Source organism: Andrographis paniculata, unplaced genomic scaffold, assembly GCF_009805555.1.
Source record: "Andrographis paniculata isolate CXL003 unplaced genomic scaffold, ASM980555v1 Contig52END, whole genome shotgun sequence".
NCBI classification, from domain to species: Eukaryota; Viridiplantae; Streptophyta; class Magnoliopsida; order Lamiales; family Acanthaceae; genus Andrographis; species Andrographis paniculata.
Window position 1 is genome coordinate 3,228,179 of NW_026137587.1, and position 11,227 is coordinate 3,239,405.

General features: G+C 34.6%; 2 protein-coding genes across 7 annotated transcripts; one reads left to right on the forward strand and one right to left on the reverse strand.

Moving 5' to 3' along the window:
* Positions 1-521: 521 nt before the first annotated feature.
* LOC127254236 (magnesium transporter MRS2-1) lies at positions 522-10,479 on the forward strand. 4 transcript variants are annotated; one of them, XR_007839440.1, is made up of 8 exons: positions 522-845; positions 1,359-1,952; positions 3,291-3,419; positions 3,492-3,827; positions 3,922-3,969; positions 4,487-4,748; positions 10,146-10,258; positions 10,352-10,479. XR_007839440.1 is itself a non-coding variant. In XM_051279241.1 (7 exons), the coding sequence occupies exons 2-6, from the start codon at positions 1,362-1,364 to the stop codon at positions 4,715-4,717; spliced, it is 1,335 nt and encodes a 444-aa protein (XP_051135198.1). In that variant the 5' UTR covers positions 522-845; positions 1,359-1,361; the 3' UTR covers positions 4,718-4,748; positions 10,146-10,261. The 4 variants fall into 4 exon arrangements, 3 of the variants coding, with proteins under 3 accessions (XP_051135198.1, XP_051135197.1, XP_051135196.1); XM_051279241.1 differs by lacking the exon at positions 10,352-10,479 and having other exon boundaries at positions 10,146-10,261; XM_051279240.1 differs by lacking the exons at positions 10,146-10,258; positions 10,352-10,479 and adding an exon at positions 4,846-4,975.
* On the reverse strand, positions 4,779-10,718 carry LOC127254238 (protein LPA3). 3 transcript variants are annotated; one of them, XR_007839441.1, is made up of 13 exons: positions 10,387-10,718; positions 9,853-9,937; positions 9,532-9,624; positions 9,392-9,454; positions 8,697-8,808; positions 7,771-7,859; positions 7,200-7,258; positions 7,004-7,106; positions 6,847-6,907; positions 6,688-6,770; positions 6,538-6,618; positions 6,297-6,429; positions 4,779-5,543 (listed from the first exon to the last, which is right to left on the reverse strand). XR_007839441.1 is itself a non-coding variant. In XM_051279243.1 (12 exons), the coding sequence occupies exons 1-12, from the start codon at positions 10,716-10,718 to the stop codon at positions 6,370-6,372; spliced, it is 1,167 nt and encodes a 388-aa protein (XP_051135200.1). In that variant the 3' UTR covers positions 6,085-6,369. The 3 variants fall into 3 exon arrangements, 2 of the variants coding, with proteins under 2 accessions (XP_051135200.1, XP_051135199.1); XM_051279243.1 differs by lacking the exon at positions 4,779-5,543 and having other exon boundaries at positions 6,085-6,429; positions 9,853-9,883; XM_051279242.1 differs by lacking the exon at positions 4,779-5,543 and having other exon boundaries at positions 6,085-6,429.
* Between the last annotated feature and the right edge of the window lie 509 nt (positions 10,719-11,227).

Genomic DNA, 11,227 nt, shown 5'->3' on the forward strand with positions numbered 1-11,227 from the left:
ACAAAATTATTTATACTTTTTCAAATTACTCATAGTTATTATTCTAACTTATTTTTTAAAATTATTCAAAAAAAAAAAAAAAAATTTTAGTGTTATACATTTTATTTTATACTCACTCTCATGCCTATTTCCAATAAGACATTTTTTCTGGGATGGACAAAGTAATTTTTTTTAATATTTTTAAAAGTTTGATTTTTTTGAGTAACCAAAATTAAAAATTGAAAACTGCAATCGGACCAAAATCAAAATTTATCAATTTGATTTTAAATCTAATCAAATTAATTATTTTTTTAATTTTAACCGACCAATGCTCAGCCCTACTAAAAAAAACTAACAATAAATATAATTTCTACTAAAAAAAAAAAAGAATAAATTTAAAAAATATTTTTATAACAATTATAAAATTCAACTTTAAAAATTTCCAAAATCCAAATCCAAATCCAAAGGGTATGGGAAGAGGTGGATACTATGGTATTAGCACAGTATTGGTATTTATGATTATGGATGAGTAATATGAAGATATGAAGAAACGTAGGGACTAAATCGAAAGAAATAAATTGAGAGAGGAGAAGAGAAGAGAAGATATTGGATCTCATCTCTCATCTCTCATCTCAGACGGTATCAGAGAGGAGAGGACCACGTCCACGTCGCATCGCATCACTTCGACACTTCTCTTCCTCCCTGCTTCGTTCAGCTTCGGCGGCCGATCTCATTACCACTTCCCGTAATCGGTGCCTCCTCCTCGTTGATTCTCTACTTTGAGGTTACCTGTTGCTGATTATACCTCGTGGTTGCGACGGGAGGCGGCGTCCACCATCAATCGTCGGTTTGCTCCTGCAATTCAGGTATGTCGCGATTCTTAGCTTTACAAATATGTCGGGGTTTGCGGTTTGGTATGGCTTAGGGTTTAATACCATCTGTTCATTGGAGAAAACTTTGGTTTTGGTCAATCCTCGGCGTAATCTGAATATCTTCCACTACCGGAATGTTGTGTTATTCTTTGTGGTCTGTGGTGCTGCCTCTGAGATTTCCTTTGTTGTTGGAAGTGGTTTAGGAATTGAATTTTCGCTAAAATTTAGTGATTGGTGATTAGTTCTACAGCAAGAGTAATAGTACTATTTATGAATGTTATGCAACCTATACTGGTTGGCGTGATAGGAAAAGGCAAAGAGGAATTGCTTCTTTCTTATTTGGTGTATGGTAGCTGGAAGAAGCTCGAAGATTGGAGCAGTTTCATATGATATAATTCTCTGATAATAAAAACCTGTTTAAAGAAATTTAGGTAACAAGACAATTTTCAAAGCTTTGCCCATAGTGTGGAATCTTGTTGTCTCATCTGCAGTTTTCGAATTTCTCAGGCGATGGCGGACTTGAAGGAGCGTCTGCTCCCTCCAAAGCCTGCATCAGCTATGAATCTAAGAGAATCTTCAAACAGGCCATCTGCCTCTGGCCGTCTCCCGTTTCTTGGAGTTGATGTTTCAGGTCTGAAAAAACGTGGGCAAGGACTGCGTTCGTGGATAAGAGTTGATGCAACTGGAAATTCCCAAGTGATTGAGGTGGACAAGTTCACGATGATGCGCAGATGTGATCTTCCTGCTCGTGATCTGAGATTATTGGACCCGTTATTTGTTTATCCGTCCACTATTCTAGGCAGAGAGAAGGCAATCGTTGTGAATCTTGAACAGATTAGATGCATCATCACTGCGGACGAGGTCTTGCTCTTGAACTCCCTTGATAGCTATGTACTGCAGTATGTGGTGGAGCTGCAGAGACGGTTGCACACTGTGGGAGTAGGCGAGGTTTGGCAGCCGGATAACCCCGAGACAAACAGAAGGAGAGGAAGCCGGAATTTCGATAATATGTTTGGTAATGTTTCTCCTGATTACTTACCATTTGAGTTCAGAGCTCTTGAAGTTGCTTTGGAGGCAGCCTGCACTTTCCTGGATTCGCAGGTACGTGCATTGAAAGATAGTTTGAATATGATGACGAATTCCTTAAGCCGTGTTTACTTTGTTGGATTGGGTCTAGCAGATCACATGTTCATCTTACGAAATAAAAGCATTAAGATGAACAAGAATTCCTCGTACAAGGACCTAGAATAGTTAATCTTGTCCCTTTACCAGGATAGAGTAATCCATTAAGTCGTGTTGTTTTTTATGTGATTATTACAACATGATTACACATGCTTTTATCATCCATGGCATGATTCTATAACATTATTATTATGTAATCACATTATGTATACAAGGTCTGAAATAATTCTTTAGGGCGTGTTTACTAAGGGTGTGTTTGTTTGGGGGTTTGGATTTTGAGTTGGGATTTGAATAGTAAAATTTTTAAATTGTAATAGTTGTATGATGTGATATAAATAGGTGTTAATGTGATGTTTTGAATGTAAAATTAATTTTTAATACTCCCTCCGTCTGGCTTTAAGGGCTCTAAGGGTCTCATTTATCTTCTGCGTCATTGTATTTAACATTAAAAATATTCTTATATTTGTATAATATTTTGCACAAATGTCATTGTAATAGTATTATAAGACACTAATAGAAGTATTTTTGCCTTGTTTCTTTCATTTGTATTAAGTTTTCATATAATAATTAATAATATTGAAAGATCAACATGCAAATAGTAAATGAGACCCTTAGAGCCGGATGAAGGTAGTATAATATAAAAAATGAAAAATAAGTATTTGTTGTAACTGATGAATAGTAGAATTTTGGAAAAAGTCTCTAAACGAACACACCCTAAGAGTAATTATCATGGATTTCACTTATATTATCTTCCCTATCGTATCTTTTCTTATGTCATTTTGTTGTAATTAGACCATTAGAAAATCTTAAAATTGTAGGATTATACTGTTAACTGGTGCTTTGATTCATTAATCTGACATTTTGCAGTTTAACAAATTTTAAAATAAGAAAATTTATTAATAAATAGAGGGTGTGTTCTTTTGGAGTTTGGTTTTTGGTTTTGAATGATGATTTGGTCATGATGTTTTTTAGAGGAAATAATGTATTTTTGTAAAGCATCGATAAATAATTTATATCTTATATGGATGTGTTTTTACAATAAGAATAAAGCATAGTTCTAACTTAATGATATCATTAATTGATCAGTTAAAAGCAACCCTTAGTATTGTATCCTCCATTTATAGTAATCATTGCACACGATTAATATCTCATCCATTAAAGTAAAACACTTACCTTTTTGTCGATTGTTTTACTTTTATCTGAAGACATACCAGTTCAACTTGTATTAGCTAAATATTTCTATTGGTTTTCTATCAGGCTGCAGAATTAGAGATTGAGGCATATCCACTGTTGGATGAACTAACATCGAAGATCAGTACACTAAATCTAGAAAGAGTTCGTAGGCTAAAAAGCAGGCTTGTTGCATTGACTCGGAGAGTTCAGAAGGTACGAAACAAATCCAACAGTCATTTACTTTATAAATTCTACTTCCTAACAATATTTAATCTTATCATTTAGGTCAGAGACGAGATAGAGCAATTAATGGATGATGACGGAGACATGGCCGAAATGTATCTTACCGAGAAGAAAAAACGCCTGGAATCTTCATTTTATGGGGACCAATCCATGATGGGCTACCGGTCAAATGATGGTGCATTGTCTATTTCTGCCCCCGTTTCTCCACTTTCTTCACCACCTGACAATCGAAAGCTTGAGAAATGCCTGAGCATAGCAAGGAGCAGACACGAGAGCATTAGGAGCACAGAAAGTGCTACAAATAGCATAGAAGAGCTGGAAATGCTTTTGGAGGCTTACTTTGTGGTCATCGACAGCACGCTCAACAAATTGACTTCGGTACATAATCTTTGGCCATGATGCTCGACTGTTTCTTTCTTGTTACCCTCCTTACAGAACGGTACTTTATTAAGATTTTTGCATATAATTTCAGCTCAAGGAGTACATAGATGACACTGAAGACTTCATCAACATTCAGCTGGTATGACCCTCTTCTTTCTTTCTGTCTTTTATCTAGAAAAATACCTCAGGATTCAGTATGGAAACCTAAGATATGTTTATTTATTAATCTTTGTAAATATAAAGTAGCAATTTGGTCCTAACATAACGCGTCAATTCGATTTTAATTGTGTTAATTAACAATATTTGATTTTGGTATCAAACAGTTTTCATCATTTTCCTCCAACTTTTGTGTTCATCAACAGTGACTATAGTTGCACACAAACAATTTATACGCACTAATCATTGTCACTTTTTTAACTCACACATGAATCGTTACGCAATGTTTATTAGTCATATAACACAAGGTATATGCTACAATTATTCCTCTACTGAAGGTATGATTTCTCGGTCGAGCCAACTAACTTTTTTCTGTAATAGATAAATTTATAAATAGAATTTGAGAATTAAAGATATTTATTGACTTTCATGTTTTTAGCAAGTCTTTTCCCCCCGCCTGTCAGCGAATTAAACTTCCTGCTTTGCCGCCTCCTGTGCAGGATAATGTTCGAAACCAGCTTATACAGTTTGAGCTAATACTCACAACCGCAACTTTTGTTGTTGCGATATTTGGAGTGGTGGCCGGGATATTTGGCATGAACTTTGATGTACCATTGTTCAAATATCGGAACTCATTCAAATGGGTCCTAATCATTACTGGAGTGGCTACTTCAGTTATTTTTTGCACGTTTTTGTGCTTTTTCAAGTACCGGCGGCTGATGCCACTGTAGATCAGAGCAACGTATGAAGCTGCTGGTGCTGGTAACATATTTCTGCTGCTATTGCTATATCTGTGTTTACTTTTGCATTCAAACGAATAGGCAAAGTAGAATTTTTTAGTTTGTTTTTTTTTTGGCAGTATTCGAGCGTCATGACTTGAACTGGTTACGGGGCTTAACATGCATAGTAGTATAGTAGAGCTTGCTCGAACAAGGATCTTGTCCAAGAAACAAAATAATAGTATGCAAAGATGATGATGATGATGTGCATATGTTTAAGGTTTCATTTTGGCTATAACTAGCAATAGCAATAGATAAAAAGTCTTCCACTCCTTGGTTTATGAGATTTAATGCTTTGTGCCATAGAGAACTAAATTATATGTTTGTACTTTATAGTTTATACTTCTTTTCCTAAACTTATTTTTTATTAAGATATTATGGCTATGTTTAGTGTTATTCATCGATAGTATTTAACAAAAGAAAATACATTAAATATCCGACTAGGAAAGGTGTCTTTAACATCAAGTTGTTCAAGCTCGATGTTTAACAAAACCACCATAGCAAGCAACATGCGAATAGAGCTATATTTCACAATAGGAGAAAATACTTTAAACTTGATGTCTTCTATATAAACTTTTTCAATCTCCTGATCTCAAACAAGTTTTGTTTGCTCAGAATAAACATATGTACAAACGAGCATAATTTGAATTGGAGTTTGACAAAGAACCTGTAGAAACTGATGAAGAATCTATAATAGTGATGCCCAGAAATAAACCATTTGATTCAGAATTTGATGAACTTGTAGAATCTGATAAAGAGAACCTACAATAGTGATGCCCTGAAATAAATAGAAACTACTAATTACCATAAAAACTAATTTCAAGCCATATATACCATAGTAAATAAATGGACTTGTGGACTGGACCAATAGAAATGTCAAGTGAAAAGATATCGTGCACAATATCAAAAGGCTTTTGAGCTATGTATATATATATATATATGTTTGTTTGAGCAAAGCATTCCTATCCACCTTCCCCTACAAATTTCCATGTTCAAAGTAGATCATTATAGGTATATAATATATGTTCCTCACTCTTGCACAGCACACTAATCCAATCCAATGCACCAACCCCGTAGGGGATGACATGGTGGTGTGGGGATGAACTTGTGACCGTAAGGTCATGGGTTCAAATCCATGACAACTCCCAGGTCTACTTGTCATACATAGTTCGTCTAGTGTGACTTGTTTTGTCGAACCTAATTTGCAGGATATTAGCCACATTATCAACAAAATAATAATAATAGTGTATATATACCAACATCATTAAGCTTTGATTTTCCACAATCTAATGACTATGAATGAGAGGTAAAGCACAACATCCACTAAATCATAATTTCTTCATTATCCAAAATTATTATCACAGTTTTGATTGATGATGAAAGTTATTTGAACCTAATCTGCTTCATCATAACTTCCATCAATTGCCAAAATCTCATAGTCATTTTTTCTTATAATCAATTCCTAATAGCCGCTTAGTCCCACAATATATTCTTACAACAACATATTATTAAGATTCAAGAACAAACATACCTTACTATGCATCCTTTTCCAGATTCCCGAGGGATTGATTCTTTTGCATTTCATTATATGTGTATGTTCTTGTTCAGCTGCGCCACGCCGATGATAGCTCTCTGTCGACATCTTCTTCCCACCAAGTTGCACTCTGCAACACGGATATGAAACAAGTATCAGAAGCTACCCGATTCAAGTTCATTCAATTCATACACATTATACGCCACTCGATTCACATTGTATGCATCAAGAGAAAAACCTTGATGCCTTTTCGTAGGAATTCCAATGAGCTTCCTTGTTCCTCCTGAAGTCCAAGCACTCTCAGCAGTTCTTCCTTAGTCTACCAATAGAAAACAACGCTTAATTTCATCGGATGCAAGTAGAAATGAATTTAGACACAAGAACTTACTTCACCCAGCGTGAAACGCGACGCACTCTCTGCGACGCAAGCATAGGCGCCGTCTTCTTGTTTCAACATCACTTGCCAGGGCCCTGAGGGGAGAACATTTATCATTAGTTAACATTCTCTATGACAATGTTTATTTAGTGAGTGTGCCGATTCTCTCACCAGGGTATTGACGGAATAATGCTCCACTGTAGTTCAGTAAATAGGGCGCCACCGCGACTGTCTTTCACGTTTAAGAACACCAACAAAGCAACCATCCATGTGTACATAAAAATTCCCAAGAGAATCGATGGAGATAATATATCCAAATGATTGATACCTTGGAATAGTCCCGCGTACGGATGTAGAAAACAGGAACAAATTGTGAAAGAAACCGGTAATGCACGTCCCTGCTGGGAAATCCTATGAGGCCCAGGTCAGCACTGCATGTTTTGACAATGCTGTTAGAGAAAGCAAATGGAAAAGGCAACACACCATCAATGATCCATAGGGTCTGATAGGAATTCTTGACATACCGTAATGTGTCCAGTTCTAAATTGAAGAGAAGAGTCGGCGTGGTGGGCGCAAAGTTTTCCTAAGTTGTCAAGAAATTTGAGCACAAATAAGTTATTCAGTTGACAACATTACCGGTGAAAGACAGATATTGGCTCAATCTTACACCATTAGACTAGAGGTGGCAATTTTGGGCCGGCTAAGATAAGAGTAGTATAAAACCAAAAGAATATCTCAATCTTACGCCATTAGACTAGAGGTGGCAATTTTGGGCCGGCTAAGATAAGAGTAGTACAAAACCAAAAGAATATCTCAATCTTACGCCATTAGACTAGAGGTGGCAATTTTGGGCCGGCTAAGATAAGAGTAGTATAAAACCAAAAGAATATCTCAATCTTTCGCCATTAGACTAGAGGTGTCAATTTTGAGCCGGCTAAGACAAGAGTAGTATAAAACCAAAAGAATATTTCAATCTTACGCCATTAGACTAGGGATGGCAATTTTGGGCCGGCTAAGATTAGAGTAGTATAGAACCAAAATTTGAGTTTGAATTTTGGCATTGTGTGGCATAAGGAATTCAGAAATCATACATACCACATACTTCTCTATAGTAGACAGATCCCGAGTGCTACAGCCGAGGAAAATATAAAGTGAAGGCGGCTCGTCAGATTTCCAGCGACCTGCTGCAGAGGTAAATACTGCAGTGGTCAGCCTTAAAAATGCATCCAGGATGCACATTCTTATTAGCAATCACATTATATAAGATCAAATAGAAAGTTATCATATATGCTAACATGTCTACTGATGACTTTGTCTGTTCATTCCAGGAAAGGCCTTTGTATAAGTAACACCTTTAGGTGTGATTTTGGGTGATTAAAAGCCGTAATTACTCAAAGTCAGTGATATTAGCTAAATCAAGAATATGTAGGTGGTATTAAATTATCCTAAATTATTATTATGTTAAATGAGTGTTTTGTTTTTCATTAATAGCTAAATTAACATTAGTTATATCATATAAGTCTAAAGAGCATTTTAGGCAAAAGTAACAATCCTATATAATAACATCAAGGTAAGCATTGGATTATTTTATTTCGTGATTATATAATCTATTAAAGTAATACCATATACTATAATCTTTTATAGTAAACACAACTTAATGAAGTACCAACAAAATGATGAATATTGATTTAATACTTCTTTACCTACATACAATTTAGTTTCTAAAACTAGAACATACAACAACCTGTCAACTTTCCATGATTACACTATAGGACCTAATCATTAAATCTCTTTTCTACCTCATCAAATGACTGCCCTAAGAAATGTCCAGAACTTTAATTTTCGGGATAAATGATATCACTACAATGACAAAGATGAGAACAGCATCAGGCAATATATTAGTTCACTTTGTTCATTTCTTCAATGTGTCTTCACATGTAGAACATAACGGTATGTTATTTTTATCAAGTTTTTATGAAGTTTAGACATTATGTGGGGGTGCTAAAATTAATCAAACCAACCTTCATCTTCATCTCCAAATTCGAAATCAAAAGTGTCCCTTAAGGATTTGAAAAATGTTGTGACGGCACCACTAGGAACATCATCCAAGGATCCTATTGTTATACCCTCAATCTGAAAAGTTTCAGCTCAGATTGTGAATGATTCAATGAAATTTAACAAAGCACAGCTGAAATTTTTCATTTCAGATATTGGCATATAACATTCTTAAATTGAGGTATGAAATTTCCTAATCTTAGTTGGAGTTTGTACAGAATAAATAAAAAAAAAATACTAGATCATCAATAGGCATAACCTGTAAAGGGGTTTTTACTTAAATTCATAGTTTAGTTTAAAACATTCAAGAACAACATCATAATCCATCAACACTAGAGACATACAAAATTTCAGCTGAAAGTTTACCAAGAGTGCACTAAAAAAGTGGGGGCCACAGGTGTCATAAAAAGAGGGACTTGCAAAATTTCAAAAACAAAATAAATACCAAACATCATAATATGATTTTAATAAGATGCTTATTTTAATATTACTCATAGGGTAGAATTTACATTCTCAGTAAAATTTCATCTGATTTCTCAGGATTAACACATCAGTCAGCATCTCTACACACACAACAGATTCATGGCAGCTGGAAATAAAAATTGAAAACAGACCATTCGTAGAAGCTAGTATCCATGAAAAAAAAACATTTGTTAATTACCAAATCCATAGCAGTTCCGAAAAGTTCTGATGCCCTGCGTTTTTCAGGCTTATCAGGAAATACCTGAAAGCACAATCGCATTATATATTAAAGACCATCTGATTGAAGTTTTTTTCAAAGTATCTCCACACCAAGCTTACAATGCGTGCTCTCGTCTCTTGTTTCTCTTTCAACTTTTTAACAACAGCCAAGGCAAGCTGAATGTTGGCATCACTGAAATCATCCGATGAGCCCTACAAATCATAGAAGTAAATGTCATCTGCTAGATATATAAGCTTCCTTGACAAACCAATAAAAAATTAATCTGCTTGCTTCATTGAAAGTATTTCATGTTTTTAACCAATATCAGAGACAAAACAGAAACAATTTCACAAATGAAAGCCATAGTGGCAAGATAACATAGACAATAACTGAAAACACCATTGTCTCTAGAACAAAAGTTTTCGGAGGGATGGTAATACCTTATATGAAGAAACATTGCTAGGTAAGGGACTGGTAATGCACTCCAAAGATCGACGATCAAGAAATGATAGATGAATGTCAGTACTGAAACAAAAGTTCACTAGAGATAGTACAAGAAACCAAAATCTAGCTATAGGGATGAAAGTGATGAGTTATGCACTAATTTACCAAACACCACTTTTTTTTTTTTTTCCCATCACAATCGAACACCATTGTTTTCACGTTTAACATTGCTTTAAAAATCAACCTGGTGTAAATCAAATCACTGTGTTTTCTCTCATTGAAACTGCAGGACTTGATATAGGAAGCTTACATATTGCAAGCTACTATAACATCAAAACCTAATACATAACGGCAGATAAAATATCTAAGAATGCATTCATCTCAACATAAGATTGAACACAGGTAAGCCTCTGATTCTTAAATCACCTGAAATCTAGCTAAAAAGTCAGGTGCAGTATCGAATTGAAGCTGCTGATAGGCACACTATATCTGCAGGTACAATAAAAAATACAGAGAGATTATAAACGTACGGGAATTCAATTTCGAGACGAGTTTTTCCATCTTGGAGAGCGTAGTAAAGCGAAGTGGCGGCGTCCGACACAAGAACCTCATATGATCGGGGTTTGTAAACCGCAACGCCAACCTTTGGGTTAACTCTTGGCTCAAACTTAGCGGCTTCTGCGCTGATTGTTCTCGTCTTGCGGCAATAAGCAGTTAGTGTGCTGAGTTTGAGTGGAGGAGAAGAAGTAGAGGACAGAGGTGGAAAGCGTCCCCGGGCAGGAGCAATTAGAAGAGAATTGTACCTATTTCCTGCACCGATTTTGATCGCCGGAGTAATTCCGGCGGCCGCATTGAGGGGCATGGCGGTGATGTGTGTGGAGAGGGAACGATAACGGTTCTTCAAAGTTTGGGTGGTTCAGAAACGGTGACGTATTAGAATTTAGAAAATCGCATTTATTTTAAATATCATCAACAAAATAAAAAATTGTACTAACTTTTTATTTTGTTTATATTTTTATATTTTATTTATTTTATTTTATTTTTATTTTGTTTTAAGCTTATATTTTATATATTTTATTTTTGTTACTTTTAATTTTATTATTTTTATTATAATTTTGTAATTAATATTTATAGTAAATTATTTATTTATTCAATATTTATTAAAATTTATAATTAATTGATTATGGTAAAATAATTATAAATTATATATATTAAATTTAAAATATTATAATATTTATAAATAAAAAATAACATTAATTATAAAAAATATCATAACATTAAATAAAAGATAAACTTAAGAATACAATATAAAATTATGCGTACAATATTATTCAAAATTATTTAAATAAACTTAGAAATATAATATTGAAT